The sequence below is a fragment of the Benincasa hispida genome, chromosome 2 (assembly GCF_009727055.1).
Source record: "Benincasa hispida cultivar B227 chromosome 2, ASM972705v1, whole genome shotgun sequence".
NCBI classification, from domain to species: domain Eukaryota; kingdom Viridiplantae; phylum Streptophyta; class Magnoliopsida; order Cucurbitales; family Cucurbitaceae; genus Benincasa; species Benincasa hispida.
In genome coordinates this window covers 32,882,661-32,898,427 of record NC_052350.1, presented here as the reverse complement: position 1 = coordinate 32,898,427, position 15,767 = coordinate 32,882,661, and the positions used below count along the sequence as shown (strand labels likewise).

At 38.2% G+C, this 15,767-nt stretch overlaps 1 protein-coding gene across 3 annotated transcripts in view; it reads right to left on the bottom strand.

The window, feature by feature from the left end:
• LOC120071354 overlaps positions 1-14,512 on the bottom strand; it is a 118,739-nt gene extending 104,227 nt beyond the window's left edge. The window contains exons 1-5 of one of the 3 annotated variants that reach the window (XM_039023583.1): positions 14,093-14,512; positions 10,343-10,420; positions 5,731-5,843; positions 5,180-5,273; positions 3,485-3,528 (exon numbers count right to left, since the gene is read on the bottom strand). In XM_039023583.1, coding sequence (XP_038879511.1) covers positions 3,485-3,528; positions 5,180-5,273; positions 5,731-5,843; positions 10,343-10,420; positions 14,093-14,189 — 426 coding nt within the window. In that variant the 5' untranslated portion in view covers positions 14,190-14,512. Of the gene's footprint in view, positions 1-3,484; positions 3,529-5,179; positions 5,274-5,730; positions 5,844-10,342; positions 10,421-14,092 lie in introns of those variants that run through there. The other 2 variants (XM_039023581.1, XM_039023582.1) reach the window with 2 other exon arrangements.
• Between the last annotated feature and the right edge of the window lie 1,255 nt (positions 14,513-15,767).

Here is a 15,767-nt window from a genome sequence, read left to right as displayed (position 1 = left end):
CTCGCGATGGCTATGGCGGATTGATTACCATATAGTACTTCGATAGTACCTTCAATCATAACTTTGAGCTCAGGGAGGAGTTTTAGCCAAATTCCCTCACAAATTCCATGGGCTAATGATCAAAAATCAGCTTCAACACTACTTTGGGCTACAACTTGTTGCTTCTTGCTGCACCAAGTTACTAAGTTTCTCCATGCATAAGAGCAATATCTTGATGTTAACTTCAGATCAAATAGGGGATTCGGCCCAATATGCATCAGTTTAAACATCTAGCCATCTAATCATGGTCTTTCTAAACATAAGGCCCTTTCCAAGATCATGATTGAGATATCTCAATATACATACAAAGCTTCCATATGTTCTTAAGAAGGTTTGTTCAGAAATCGACTTACCAAGATAACAACAAAGCTAATATATGGTCCGATGTGAGTCAAATATATTAACTTTCCCGCCAGCAATTGATACCTGCCTCCATTAATTGGTTCATCTTGTGTGATCATCAGCAAAAAGAAGAAACCAACATGCCCCATTAATATTTTTTTACCCTTGAAGGTCCCCAAATGTCTCCCGGGGTAATAGAGAATGGCTAAGATGGAAAGTTTTTTTTAGAACACAAATAACAAATGTTTCATTGAGAAAAAAAGGAAAAAATACAAGGGCATAGAAAAACCAAGCTTACAAAGACCCCTAGAGAAAGGGTTTTCAACTATGTAAAATATTACCTAGAGAATAACTACAAAAAATCTTCTAAATCGAAGTTCAAAGAGAGACATGAAACCTCACCAAGAACCAAATCTCACAAGGATCCCTATCCACACACTCTATTTTTCCTCTCCCCCCAAAGAAGTATGAGATGAAAAATGAGTACTTGTGTGTTTGGAAAGTTGACAAATTTCCCATTGAAAAAGTTGACTCTTTTTATTGAGAAATAAACTAGGGAACAAAAGCAAGAGGTAGACAAAGTCAGAATGACCAAGACAATAGTACAACATCATGACAAGACTATCTTTATTTAAAGACTCGGAAACATAAGCAAACTTATGATTAGATTGAACTGCAAGTTTACTACATTTTTTGTTGGTGGATAACTCATTGCTTTGAGAATATACAATCTGGCACATAATCCAACATTGCCAATCATCTTCCCTCATCCTAAGTCCTGAAAAATACAAGAGCTTGCAAGGAATTTATTTCACAATTCAAGTCCTTATTCAACTTGTTCACAAACAACAGATTATACTCCAATTTTGGCACAAAGAAAACTGATTCAAGTGTTATGGAGCTTGAAATTTGAATACTTCCCATCCCAATTAATTTAGTAGATGTACCATCACAATTCGAATGGAAAAGTTGCTTGTATGAAGAGAAAAAGATGAGAATAAAGATCTATCACCTATCATATGACATAATGCTCCAAAGTCCACTATCCATTCGAATGGAAGGATATAAGGGGGTTTTGGTTATTTATTGTTGTTGTTGCCTGTTCCCAAAACCACTTATTGAAGGTTGATTTCTTTTATTCAGCAATTGATGAAGCATGTCCAACAAATCTTTCGTAAGTGGTTGTTGGTTTGAAGTTTCAAAGATAGAAACATCACCCTGTCAACTTCTCCTGGAAGATAGCAACATCACCCTAGTTTCACAATTTGATTTTGGGGCATTTGGCTTCCAATTTGCTGGTTTTCCATGTAATTTCCAACAGGTGTTTTGACATGTCCATGTTTATGACAATGGTCGCACCATGGTCGTCCTTTGTGTTGTCAACTATCCCTCAAGCAACAAGAGGGACTAGATCATGTGGATGATCTTGTTGGGAAATGAGAGTCGACCCACTTGGAGTAAGAGGATATTTAGTTGGTCCTAACATTACTTGCTTTCAACTCTCTTCTCTAAGGACTTTAGCAAAAACTTTCCAAACACTAGGTAATGGCTTAGTATTGAGGATTTGACCACATACTTCATCTAGAGATTTACTGAGACCCATAAGGAACTTGAAAATCCTTTTCTCCCCACAATTTTTCGAAAGAAAGTACCATCAGTATAACATTTCCATTCATGAGTTTCAAATAAATCCAACTATTGGCAATAGCAAGATAAAGTGGTTTACTTTGTTGTAAAGGATAAAGCACCTTATTTGAAATCTTGGAGAGTATGTCTCGATTTGGAAAAGTTCAACAATGTTCGTGAAATTTTGGATCATCAGATTTAGGTGAAGTTGTTGTACCTGTGATAGTCTTCTCGTCCACGACCATATATAAGCATCCTCATAGATTGGGAACATTGAAGATAGTTAAGACCTTTGAGTTTGTGACATGTTATTTGAGCATCGTTGCTCTCAGTGAATGGCACACTTTATAAGTTTATAAACGATCCTTTTGCTCTTGTATTTGTACTCACTGTTTCCATTTCTTTGTATTTTAAGTATTACTCTTTTTTCATTATTTTAATGAAAAGTTTTGTATCCTTCTCAAAAAAAAATATAAACGATGATGGCAGCAACAATGTCAGAGTTAAGGTACTACAGCGGCTGTTTCTGAAGATGATTTCGGTAGAGGTGGTTGTCCACAACGCACAAAACCTGGAGAGAGGGGGAAAGAAGAAAATAAAAAAAAAAAAAAAAAAGGAAAATCACATGACGACTGCAGCAGTGAAGACTTTAAACTTGCAAAGATGGCAACTTCGAGCGAGGAGGTGGTGGTGATGCGAACGCTTGAGCTCGAGATCTTGAGGTCAAAGTTGTTATGGTCGAAGCTAAGATTGAAATCGACAAATAAAGAACACAGAAAAACTGTAAAACTAGAGAGTCAACCCAGGTTTACGAGGTTCACTAACAATATGTTAGCTACGTCCATGAGGTAGAGGGAGAACAATTTTATTAGAGAGAATAATACAAAATTACAAAATGAATAGTGCTTCCGGGGTTTAGGGAGTTTATATAGAACACTTCTCTAAACCCTAGGGTGACATAAATAACATAAAAATGGCAAATATGTAAATAACTTAGGTTTAGGGATCATTGCCCCTGAACCTCCATACTTGGTCGTTCAAAGCACCAGATAACAGATACAAGGTATTCCAACATGCGTTTACGAATGAGCTAGAGTTTTCGGCAATGCTCGATTTTGTCTGGAGAAGAAAGCTAGTTCAATGCCGGTTAGATTTTCGATGAACAGTTGGCGTTCTGGCCTCAGCAGCTAGGGTTTCGGCAAGATTAGGGTTTTTCGGAAGAAAAAAACATAGCTCCAACACCATGGAGCTAGGTATAGGAAAAAATACTTTCTTACTCATCGAATGATGAAAAATACTCAATATATATAAGAGAGATATCAATCAATGGGTTGGAATTAAGCTTTCAATCTAACCCTATATTGAAAGGATAAATTACAATATACAAGGAAACAATCTGAATTAATTCTCAATTTACAATTGCATAATTTAGTTTGATTTCCTACCACCTCATATATCATATAAACATTAGCATTACCTTTGCAGTGATGTAAGAGATAAATGATTGCCCAGCATGATTCTCTGCAGAAAAGGAGCGTGAAAAAAGTTATTTTTTTTTAGAGTAACAAGAGAACTTCCCAACAAACATTTTAACCTGCTTTTGGGAAATGATTTAAATGAAAATAGGGCAAACAATACTGTCAAGAAAGAGAACACAGAAAACCAGAACTCAAATTCCTTTGTGTTAACTCCCTCCTCTCTTCCCTCTTCCCTCCTCTCTCTGATCACTCTCCGGCGTCTTTCTCTCTACCCTGCCATCCTTTTCCTCCTCTAGAAATTTACTACCATTAGTGCCATTCCATGGAAGTTGAAAGTTGTAAAGTGAATGGATATTTCTTTTGTATTTGGTCTGAATCTGGACGGTTCTACATTGAGGATTTGGAGGCTCGTATGATCCTTCCCCTCTCAAGAAAGCAACTGAGATGGTTTGTGGAGCAAGCCTCAAAGATATTGGAAAGTTCGAGTAAACCTTTCTTCCTCAACAATGACAAAGGATGTGATGGAGTTACAAGGTTATCCAAATTCAAGGATCTTTGAGGATGGGTTTTAAGACTTGTGGTCTGGCCTTCAACTGGAGGTCGCTATTTTATCCACATTCAAGAAGGTCCTAAGCAAAAAGGATGGTATTCTTTCATTGGAATGCTTAAAAAAATTTTAAAGAAAAGTGCGGAATCAAGTCGAAATCAAAGGAGCCATTAACAAACATTGATTATTCTACTAAAGCTACATCAGGGCCAAACTCCCACAACATATATGGTACAAGTTTTGTGGACGTGGTAAAAGGAAAAGGAATCATCAAAAGTAGAGGTCCAGAAGCATCAACCAAAAGAAACAGTAAGCAGGTGCAAACATCAGCTCCATTGGTAATAGAACAGAGCAAAAAGAACTTTTGGGTTCAGAAGAACTATGAGGTTTTCAAGGAGGACTTTAACAACTTATGGATCATCTCGAGCCTATTTTGTATGTCCGTGTATTCTTTCATTTTTTTTTTCTCAATGAAAGTTGTTTTTAATTTTTTTTTAAAAAAAGCAACTCCATCTTGATAAAGAAAAGCAAAAGAAAAACCAAAGTCGATAGGCTCAATGAGCAAGTAGCTTCACTCTGCTGCATGAAGCCTCAATATCTTCACCTTTATTCTTGAAAATCCTTCTATTCCTTTGTTCTAACGATACCATATCTCAATAATAATTGCAAATAGAATGTCACATGAAAGAGGACTGATTAAGAAATTCCAAATGATTCATTGATAAGATAAAATTACAAAAGATGGGACAAGAGAATCTACACGGCACAATCCAACAGAAGCTAAGAGAACACCTCCAATTGAACATAAAATATACCAAGCTATAACTATGGAAAAACAAGGATTTTTTACACTGTGAAAGCCACAAAAGATAAGGATTTAAAAATAGACTATTGAAATACTTTTCTCAATTCTTGAATGCTTTGTTGTTCCTTGCAATCCACACCGACCACAAAAAGAAATTAAAAAATAAATAAATAAAAACCTAATAAACTGGACCCATAAAACTTTCTTCTCAATCTGGACCCAGTCAAGGTAACTCCAACCCAATAAAAATAAATAGACTTTAAATCCATAAATTGCACGTAAATGAAAAATGTTTATATACAAAGACGTTGTCAATGCAATGAATGAATTCAAGTAGCTCACCACATACACGCCTTGATAATTTTGCTAGCTCTGCGGCAGCAATTTTAGCCTTCTTCCCAGCAAATTCTCTTTTTTCAACTGCATCTGGGCTCCACTACAACAAAGAAAAAGATGTCCAGAAATTTCGCAAGGGGATATTAATTTTAAAATTATCCATTCTCCTTTTTGAAGGCCTCACGTTAATTCAATAGCTCATTTGTAAGTAACTCTTAAGTTATTGAGCCCTCCAAAAAAGAAACCCCAAAAAAACAACTATGTTATTGAGATATGAAATATCCAAAGGGCCAAACAAGTTTCAAAAAGAGTTTCCAACTGACCGTTATAGTAAAAAGAAACTGGGGAAAAACACAGTTGGTTTTTGTCTAAATCACCCAAAGAAACACACAACAGCCACTAAACCACAGTTGTTTTTTGAATTCTACATATATGTGCAAGCAGGAGCCCTAAATAACCATGAAGCTGACACATTATGGCACAAGGTTATTGTTAGTGAGTATGGACCTCATCCCTTTGGATCAATGGTGGGATTAAAGGCAACTCTGGTTAATTACCTCTTCATCATCCCGTTGAGATGCAGAAATATATATATCCTCCAAAATAATAATGATCGGATCCCATCCAAGCTTTTTCCATGGAATCTTGATGCTCAACCTCCCTACACGACCTACCACAGTGAAAAAAGAAAATGAAACTTAAGAACATTAATTTAAAATTTTATTTAAACAACTAATATTAACCCAAAAAATATCAAACATGAAATGCCTGAGTTTTTTAGTCTCTGTGTCAAAAAGTTGAAAGATTGTTTCATTGAACATACAAGAGAGGGGGGAGGCAACAATTTGAAAGATAATGGTCTTTGTGCACTGATTTGACTTCTGCTGGAAAGCAATGAAGAATTTTCATTGATAGAAATCATGACTAGTTATTGGAAGTTATTGTTTTTTTAACAAGATACGAAATTTTTCATTGACAAAATGAAAAGAGACTAATGATCGTGGATACAAGCTACATATAGGAGAGAAATAAAGAACACAATGTAGAAAAATACATGAGAAGAATACCTTGTTAGGGTTTTTAGTTATAGAAAGAGGAAGTGGGTTGGAGCAAGGGGTGGATCATTTTGGAGAGAGATATCCCTCTCGAAAGGTTATGTTTTGTAATGTCTTTGGATATTGCAACATATTTCTATCTTCTTTAAAAGGAAAAAAAAAAAAGGGGAACAATTCTCTTCATTGAAGTAATAAAAAGAGGCTAGTGCTCAAAGTACAAATTTTCAAATCTATTAGAGGTTGGCCTAGTGGTCATGGGGCAAGTGAAATGGAGTTTCAGGTTATAGGTTCAAACCTTAGGATAAGGTTCAAACCTTAAGTATCCTGACAACCAAATGTTGTTGCAAAAGCAATTGCACCAAAACAAGAAGGAAAAAAGTTGCAATATCTCAATGTCAAGTTGAGCCAATTGGTTGGAGACAAATAAAAAAGATAATAACAATCATCAATGCTTAAAAACTATCTTCTCGAGAGAATGCCTTCCCTCTCCTCCCAATCACTGGATTCTCACCGGTGACGATGACACCTTCACCACAACCCCATCCTCTTCTCCCTCCGCTCTACCAATATGCCTCTAACCAAACCAGCCTCCATCTCCATAGATCGGAAGATCTTCTCCATTGAAGCCAATGACCACTACCGCGCCTCCCACATCCGTCTGACTGAAACCACAAAAGACCGAGCTTATTTTCTTGCCCTACACTAGCAGACCCTCTCTTGGATTAGATCGACCTTTTCCTCTTTACTGAATGCTCCACTAAACCTAAAGTTCTTTAAAGAGTTTCGATTGGATGATCAGACGGTGTGGATTGAGAAATCAAACAATCGGCGAGGGGTATTGGCCGAAGTTGCTAAGCTTGATAATAATGGAGGTATAAATAAGATTCTGGTCGCTATTGGTGAAGGAAGAAAGGGATGGAGAGCTTTTTATTCCTTGATTTGCTCCTTCCTAGACAGAAAGGAGGGTCCACCACAACCACTACCATCTCCTTTAGTTGTGCCGTCCAAACCCTCAAAGGAAGCTTATCCTTTAACCTTTAGAGAGCCATTAAAGACAAAACCTAGCCATTAAAGACAAAACCTACTTTATTTCAATCCAATGAGGCTGGTACTGCTGTCAATCCCTCTTTGGCCTCACCTCATGCCACTATACACTTCAGCACGACAGTTATTGTCACAAGGCAATGCTTTCACGATGCAGCAGTCGGTTGCCTTGCTGCCTTCCCCACTTGCAACCACCCCCTCACGATGCAGCAGTCTTTACAGCTTGAATCCCCTTTCACCGAACAGGAAATTTGGGGGGCTGTTTGCACTCTTGGTTCCAACAAATCTCCGGGCCCCGATGGATATACTTCCGAATTCTATAAAAAATCTTGGCACATCCTTAAGCCCGATATATTGAGGGTGTTTCAAGATTTTTTTAGGAAAGGTATCGTCAATGCCAACATTAATGAAATTTACATTTGTCTCATCCCAAAGCGTGTTGGTGCTAAAAGAGTTGGTGACTATAGGCCGATCAGCTTGACCACGGGTATCTACAAGATTTTAGCTTGAGTTCTCTCTGAAAGATTGAAGGTTGTCCTCCCCCATTTGATCTCCGAGTATCAGTCCGCCTTTGTTAAGGGGCGCTAAACTTTGGACGCCTCTCTTATTGCCAACGAGGTCATTGATGAGTGGTCTAGAAAAGGGAAAAAGGGCATTGTGATTAAATTAGATATCGAAAAGGCTTTTGACCCTATTGATTGGGGTTTCCTTGACAACTCTCTTAAATTTAGAGGCTTCGGTAACCTCTGGAGGAAATGGATTATGGGTTGTATCTCATCCGCTAATTTCTCCGTTATTATTAATGGTCACCCTAGGGGCAAGATACATGCTACTAGAGGTATTAGACAAGGTGATCCTCTATCCCCTTTCCTCTTTAATATTGTTATTGACACCCTCAGTTGTATGCTTACATAGGCTGATTTGGATAAAAAGATTCAGGGTTTTTCTCTTGGTTCTAGCAACCTCTCCATTTCCCATCTTCAGTTTGCAGATGACACCATTTAATTTTCTATCTACAACTTTGATCAGATCAGGAACTTATTTGAAGTCTTTGATGCTTTCCAATCTTGCACTGGCCTATCCATCAACCACCAAAAATCCAAGATTCTTGGCATCAATCTGTCCCCCTCACAGCTCTAGGACATTGTTGGGTTATATGGCTGAATGGTTGGTTTGTGGCCTAACACCTATCTTGGTTTGCCCCTTCTTGGCAAACCTAGAACTCTCTCTTTCTGGGCCCCTGTTATTGAGAAAATCGAACAAAGAATTCATGCTTGGTCCTATGAATACATATCCAAGGGAGGAAGGTGGCTAACTCTTATTCAAGCATCTTTGAGTAACCTCCCCACATACTACCTATCTCTCTTCACCATCCCTAGCAAGGTGGCTAATATTATCGAAAAACTATTCCGTGATTTCGTATGGAAAGGGAAGATCGATGGCCCGAACTCACACCTTGTTGGGTGGAAAAAAGTCACTACCCCTCAATCTAGGGGGGCTTGGGATTACTAACCTCAAGCTGAGGAATGAGGGGCTCCTTGCAAAATGGATTTGGCGCTTTAGGATGGAGCGATCGACCTTATGGCGCAGAGTTATCATGGCCAAATTTGGAGTTCCCCCTATGACAACAAAGCTGGTATTAGATCGATTTCCTCATCAAAAGGTCCTTGGAAGGCCTTGCATCATCTCTAACCATTGGTGGACTCGCATGTTTCTGCCACATTGGGCTCGGGAAACACTATTTTGTTCTGGCACGATGCTTGGATTGAAAACAGACCGTTGATCACCTCATTTCCTAACTTATATGCCCTGTCTCTTGCAAAGGATGCCTTGGTCAGTGACCTTTGGATTGTTGACACTAGTGGTTGGGACCTTCATCTCCGTCGTCATCTCAATGATGTGGAAACCGAGGAATGGGCCACCCTCTCCCAACTCCTCAACACTTTTCAGCCACAGCATGCCCAAGATAAATGGTTTTGGAATTTGGAGCCATCTGGCATTTTCTCCACAAAGTCATGGATTGATTCCCGTTATAACAACAATGGCCCCCCACCGAGGCCTCTATTAAAGGTATTTGGTCCGATCATTATCCAAAAAAGGTTAAATTCTTCCTTTGGGAGCTCTCCCATAGGGCCATCCTCACTCACAACAAGCTTCAACGTCACAACCCATCTACTTTGCTTTCCCCAAGCTGGTGCCATCTTTGTAAAGAGGAGAACAAGTCCCAAAGCCATTTGTTCTTGTAGTACGCGTTTTCTAGAGCCTTTTGGAACATTATCCTTCCTGCTTTCGACTGGCATATGGCCTTTCCTTCGGATATTAGCCTTTTCCTCTCCCTAGCTCTTGATTATCATCCTTTCAAGGGGAGAAAAGGCCTCCTTTGGATGAATTTTGTTAGAGCTTTGCTCTGGTCGACTTGGCTTGAACGGAACAACCGCTTCTTCAACAACAAAATCCAGCACATCGACATCTTTTTTGATCATGTCCTTAATACTACTATATCTTGGTGTTAATTGTCTAAGCTTTTTACGATTATAGCTTCAATACACTTTTGTCCAATTGGAGAAGTCTTTTGTAACTCCTTTGGATCTGGAGCTTTCTTTCCCCCTCTTTTGTAATTTCTTTTATCAATGAAATGTATTTCTTATCAAAAAATAAAAAAGATAATAACAAGATGTAGAAAACAATTTTTTTAAAGGAAACGAGTCTCTTTGTTGAGATAATGAAACAAGATTACTGTTCAAAATACAAGAGACATATACATAGAAACCAAATAACCTTTGGATCAGGAAGCGCACTCGGACATCTCAACTAGGCTAACACCCCCTTAGCACCCGCATCATATCCATACAACAAGAACAATTAAAACTAAAATGAGGAAACAAGCCAGTAAGCCAACACTCGAACCATATGTCCAAGTACAAAAAGCAAAACCCATACCCAATACAAGTAAGATGTAGAAAACAGTTCATTAAGCAGTGCTTTTACATTCCTAATATGTGTATGGGAAAAGCAAAACATGTTATGTATCAATTCTACTTTTCAATTTTGCCTATGAACTTAAAAATACCTTGCTTTAGGGCAAATGGCAATTGGAGATAATCAAAGGCCTCTAGAATGAGCTCAACATTCTCCAATAATATTTCCTCTGCATAAGTAGTAAGTGTGGCTCTTAGAACTAATTGATACAAAAAATTTAAAATAATAGCAATAACATAGAATGTGCACCATCTTGAGCTATTTTTCATATCAAGGAAATTTCATTTATAAGAGGAAAAGTTATCGCGGGAAAAAAATCTCAAAGAATCAAGTATGTCTAACTAGAACCCAAATAAATTGCAATGCTTCAATGGAACAAAATGCCAATTCTACTATTAGCTATTGTTGCACTTTAACACTTCTTAATTGAAACTTCATTTAAAAAAGATGAAAGAAGGAAGGAAGGAAGAAGCAAAAGCTTTTTTATAATTGATTGATATTAGAGAAGTCACAATGAAACATCCTATCACATAATTAACATCATAAAATCTATCAAAGTAGTACCAACACACCTCCAAACTCCGTCATAATCAAAACTTCTACATCTACTATCTATACAAAAATAGAAAATATAAATTTGGCCATCAACAAGATATCACTTTAATATAACACCAGGAATATATCAAAGAAGTGGGGAGACCTTTCTTTTCTATGCTCTCTACTCATTTTGTCTCTTTCGCTTCGCTTTACAGTTGTTTCATGGAGCTTACTACTCTCATACTCTTTCAGGAATAAATGTGCGATGACTCGAGACTTTGCGTTGAGAAAATTTCGACAATATACTATTTGTTTCATACCATAACATAAAATATTCAAACAATAGAGAGTTTGGCTGAGGTTTTCAGATTCGCTTATGCACATAGAGAGGTGCATGTCACTAACAAAAAGAGGAGGAAAAATGAGTAATGGAGTGGGGTTTTTTTTACGAGAAAAGTGGACTTATCATGGAGTGGGGATGTTAAAAGAAGGGTGTGCCTTACATCTAAATTTTGTTGATGATAGAAGGTCAGTATTCATGTACAAGTGAGAGAATTGGCTCAAGTGGGATGTTATACTACAAAGAAAGACGAGGTATCCTGTTGGGAAGAAGTGGGAACTTTAGCTTCTGGAGAAGTAAAACTTCTTGAAAGTATGTGCACTGTACTAAACTCCATGCTGATATATTTGAGCAGAAATTTCTCATCCTAGCTCCATCAATGACATCATAGCTCTACCTCAGTGATGTATAAATGGAACTAGGAAAGAAAATGGACAATAATTTGAACTCCGTCAAATCTCAATTGGGCATCCCCTCTTTTTCTCAATTCATTAACTATTATGCTAGGGATGGTTAGGTATTTATCTTTGGGAGGACTGATGGGTGGGAGAAAAGCCTTTGTTTTTTTTTTTTTGAAAAGGAAACAGCCTTTATTAATCAATAAAAATAGTACAAGAGATAAGTACTTTGATAAAAAAGGCAAATACAAAGAAACCAATTTAAGCTTATGTCTTGCAAAGAATAGGCTTCAAGGCATTTAGAAAGGGAACACCAAAGAGAGACGTTGAGTTTTGCCGCCTCAAAACGAGCAAACCAAGAAGTTTCCTTCCCATTGAACACTCTTTGGTTTCTTTCAAACCAGATTTCAACCAGCACTGCTTTCACCCCATTAATCCATAGTAAATTGGAGCATTTCTTTAGAATAGGACCAGAAAGTAATTGTTGCACAATGCTGCTAAATGAAATATCGAAGACCCAAGAGGTGTTGAAGCAATTAAGGAAATCTTTCCAGCAATTTAAGGCAAAACAGCAGTCAAGGAATAGGTGTTGAAGGTCTTCTTCAGCTAATTTACAAAAGACACACCAATTGGGGGAGTAAAACAACATCCGGATTTATTTTATGAAAGGAAGGTCGAAGTTGTCCTTTTTTGATTCTTGGAGTAGAACAACATCCGGATTTATTTTTCTCAGGAGTTTCTTTAAAACCAATCTTTTTGTTTTATCGCCAAGGCCCCTAATGTTCCAAGAGATGGTCTTCATTTAAGATTTTTGGTTCAGAAACTAAGTAGAAGAGGCAGTAATCCAATCTTGATTAGGAGAGGGCAATATCACAAATTTCCAAAAAGGAATTGAGCTCCTGAGGCAAGTCAGCAAAGGTTGGGGGGGCTATATTCTCGGACTCATGTAACTCTTCATTTTGGAAGAGAAGGTTCAAGTTCAAAACAGCTTCGTCTTGGTCTTCATTATCCTTGATTTTGAGATCATGCTCCTCAAAATCCAACTCTTCACTGCTGACACTGACTATTGAGACTTCATCAAAGCCTTGTGAAAGCCTTCTTGACTCAGAGAAATGAGACAAGCCTTTGTGCGCCTTATTATCCTGTCTTTACTTCCTTTCAGATAAGGGATTGCACCTTTGTGGCCTCAATGTTTTCTTCTCCTAATCATTCTTCTTCGATCTCTTTGGACTTTGGCCACCCTTTATCTAATAAGAGCGAAATGAGGTGACAGATGTCATTTTATCCTTCAAGACCGTTATATACTTTCTGAGAGGAGGGATGTTAGGGTGTGGCTCCTTCACCCTACTAGAGTTCTCTTGTCATTCATATTTCACCTTTTATTTGCTCCCCTGCCCAGTCAACTGCTCCTAAGACTTTAGTCGACTTATCTATATGGAAGGTAAAAGTTCAAAACAAGGTTAAGGTTTTTGCGTAGCAAGTTTTAGTGGGGAGAGTCCAAACTTTGGATTGTGTTCAAAGACATTCCTCTTTGGTTATGTAGGGCTTTTCTCCCACAATGGTGCATTCTTTGTAGGAGGTGTCACGGGAATTTGAATCGTTTGTTTTGGGAGTGCCAACTGGTGAGCTGCCTCGAAGATCGTTGATGAAGGACCAAACGTCTTTTGGGGTTAGTGGAGCTCGTAATAAAGATGGTCGGTCTTTATTCCAGGAGGCGATTTCGCACCCTTCCTATAGGGAGAAGAAAAAGGTGTTGTGGCTTCATGTTATTTTATGGAGTATTTGTCTGGAGCAAAATAGTAGGATTTTTAAAGATGTGGAGAAATCTAGAGAGGTCTGGGCGTTGATTTAAAGCTTCTGGTTGGGCATTGTCACTTGACCATTTTGTATTTATGACATTGATCTTGTTCTTTTGGATTGGAGTCCTTTATGTAATTAGTCTTAGACACTTGCTTTTTTGGAGCTTAATTTTTGTACACCAAATGAAAGTTCGATTTCTTACCCAAAAAAGATGTAGGAGTAAAACTTGGAAAGGAAGTCAACTCCAGAGAGAAGCGCTGCGTATTGGGTAATAGAAACTCAAACTTTCTAATGAAACAGGGGGGTTCTGACCAGACAGTGCCGGAGTCACTTACTCATAAGAAAGTGGGTAGAGGAAGCAACCAGGGTAACCTATGGTTACAGAGGAAGAGTGATGTAAATAAAGTAGTAACTGTAGAATTTCCGCTGTTTGATAGGCAGGACCAATCCTAATGAATAAAACAGGACTTCATTTTTCAATCATAAGATGAGTAAAACGGAGATAAGGGAGATAGTAACTTTAGGCATGGCAGGCTATGCTTTGGCTTAGTTCGATGTATAGAAAACTGTCGACCCATTTGTCCAATAAGTAAATTCCAGATAGCCATAAATCGCACAGTCCGATGATCATTATATGAGAGCACAAGGAAGTATTAGCATCAGTTTGAGACGATGGCAGTTCCACCACCGAAGCTACTTAACTAGTTCTAAAACATAATGCAAACACAGCTAAAATTGTTTAGAGAGTATAATCAGATGAACAAACCGTTCCAAAATGTAATCTTCAGCTTCTCCTTCTGAATATCCTTGACATATCGGCCCAAATAACCCACAAGCAGTTGTCCAACGAGTCCTTCAAACATTCTCACACTATTCTTCCTAAAATCGCTGCCACGAACAAGTAAACCCGCCTAAGTTCATCTGATTATTGTTGGGGTTTTGGGCAGGTTAGCCTGGGATTATTTGGTTGAGAAGAAGAAGAACACTCTATTTCTCTCCCTGAATCTCACCGTCAATCAATCACGCTCTCACCGATTTGTTCAATCACTCTTCTTTGGGAATCTCTCTCGACCTCTGGCTCAATCTCGCCGGCCCTGTCTCAGCAATCTCTCTCTCTGTGTGCAATTTTGCCGCTATTTTTTTTTTTTATGTCCGTCTCTCTGGCTTCTCCGGTGGTAATTTTCATTTCCAGTGCAAGGGACGGAATTTATGGAAATTGCCAAAACTAACCTCAAGGGTCGGTTTCTTTTTTCTTTCTTTTTTTTTTTTTTTTTTTGTTTAACCGACCTTTATGATCGATTTTTTTTTTTTTACGGATGATCTTCTCCCACGTGTCTTTATATATTATGACATGCTCCCTATTATCTTATGAATGATAACATTTTGCTTATATCAGATGACACTTTCAACCTTCTAATGAACTCGCGCTCGAGATGAGGTCTCCAATCCGACGTCTTTTTCAAAACCTGAACCCGATGCTATCATAATAACGAGGTGAAGAATTTAAGGGGAGACTCGATGGCATAATGATATCAGGTTGGGGATGAATTTACTAGCTCGATTGCTTTTTCGAAGCCCTACTCTAATTTTAAATATGCAACCTGATTGAATAAAATCCAAAATTTGGATGACATTACCCATGACATCGTGACAATAGTGAACATCTCAACCCAACGAATTATCCAAAAGCTCTAACTCGATAATAAACAAAAGCCCGAAATTCAAACTTATTAATCAGAATGGAAAAAAAAAAAAACATAATCCAAATCAAATAGAGTAGGTACATTTACCTCTATCTCCTTTGGTCACTACTTATATTACTTGATAATAGTTGGTTGCATGTTGTCCAATTGTGTCCTGGACTTCCACACCCAGTGCACCTTTGGGTTGGATGATATTCTCTGACGGATGGGATTTGATCGACACATGGCCTGCCAACATTGGATGCATTTTTCGGTGGTAGGATAATGCATTTTACGTAGTCCGGTGGTTTCCCACTCAGAAGAATGCCCGACTAAGAATATTGGGTCTATGTATGCTATGATTAGGGATTTCATGCTATAAATTAATTGCAAAGTTTGTAGGAGTTAATGTTCCTCGACCTTGCAACAACTATGGCATGTGAGCATAGAGTCTCTAAGTACTCGAACTGTTGTCAGTGTACATGACGGTTGTTTAAGTTGACGACACCATCCAAGTGACCGTCCTTCACGTTGAACGTATGAAACTAGAAACTTTGAAGAGATTAGAAAGGCCTTGTCATGTTATGCACCTAAAGATTAAAGGGAGGATGTTGGACAAACAATGCATGAGGTATGCGATGATGGCTATAAATATCGAGGTTAGTGAGCAGCGAGGTAGAACTTAGCTGAGGCTGCCAAAGGATGAGCTAACCTTACAAGGAGGTTAGTGAGAGCCAAAGTAAGAGGAATGTGAGCAGC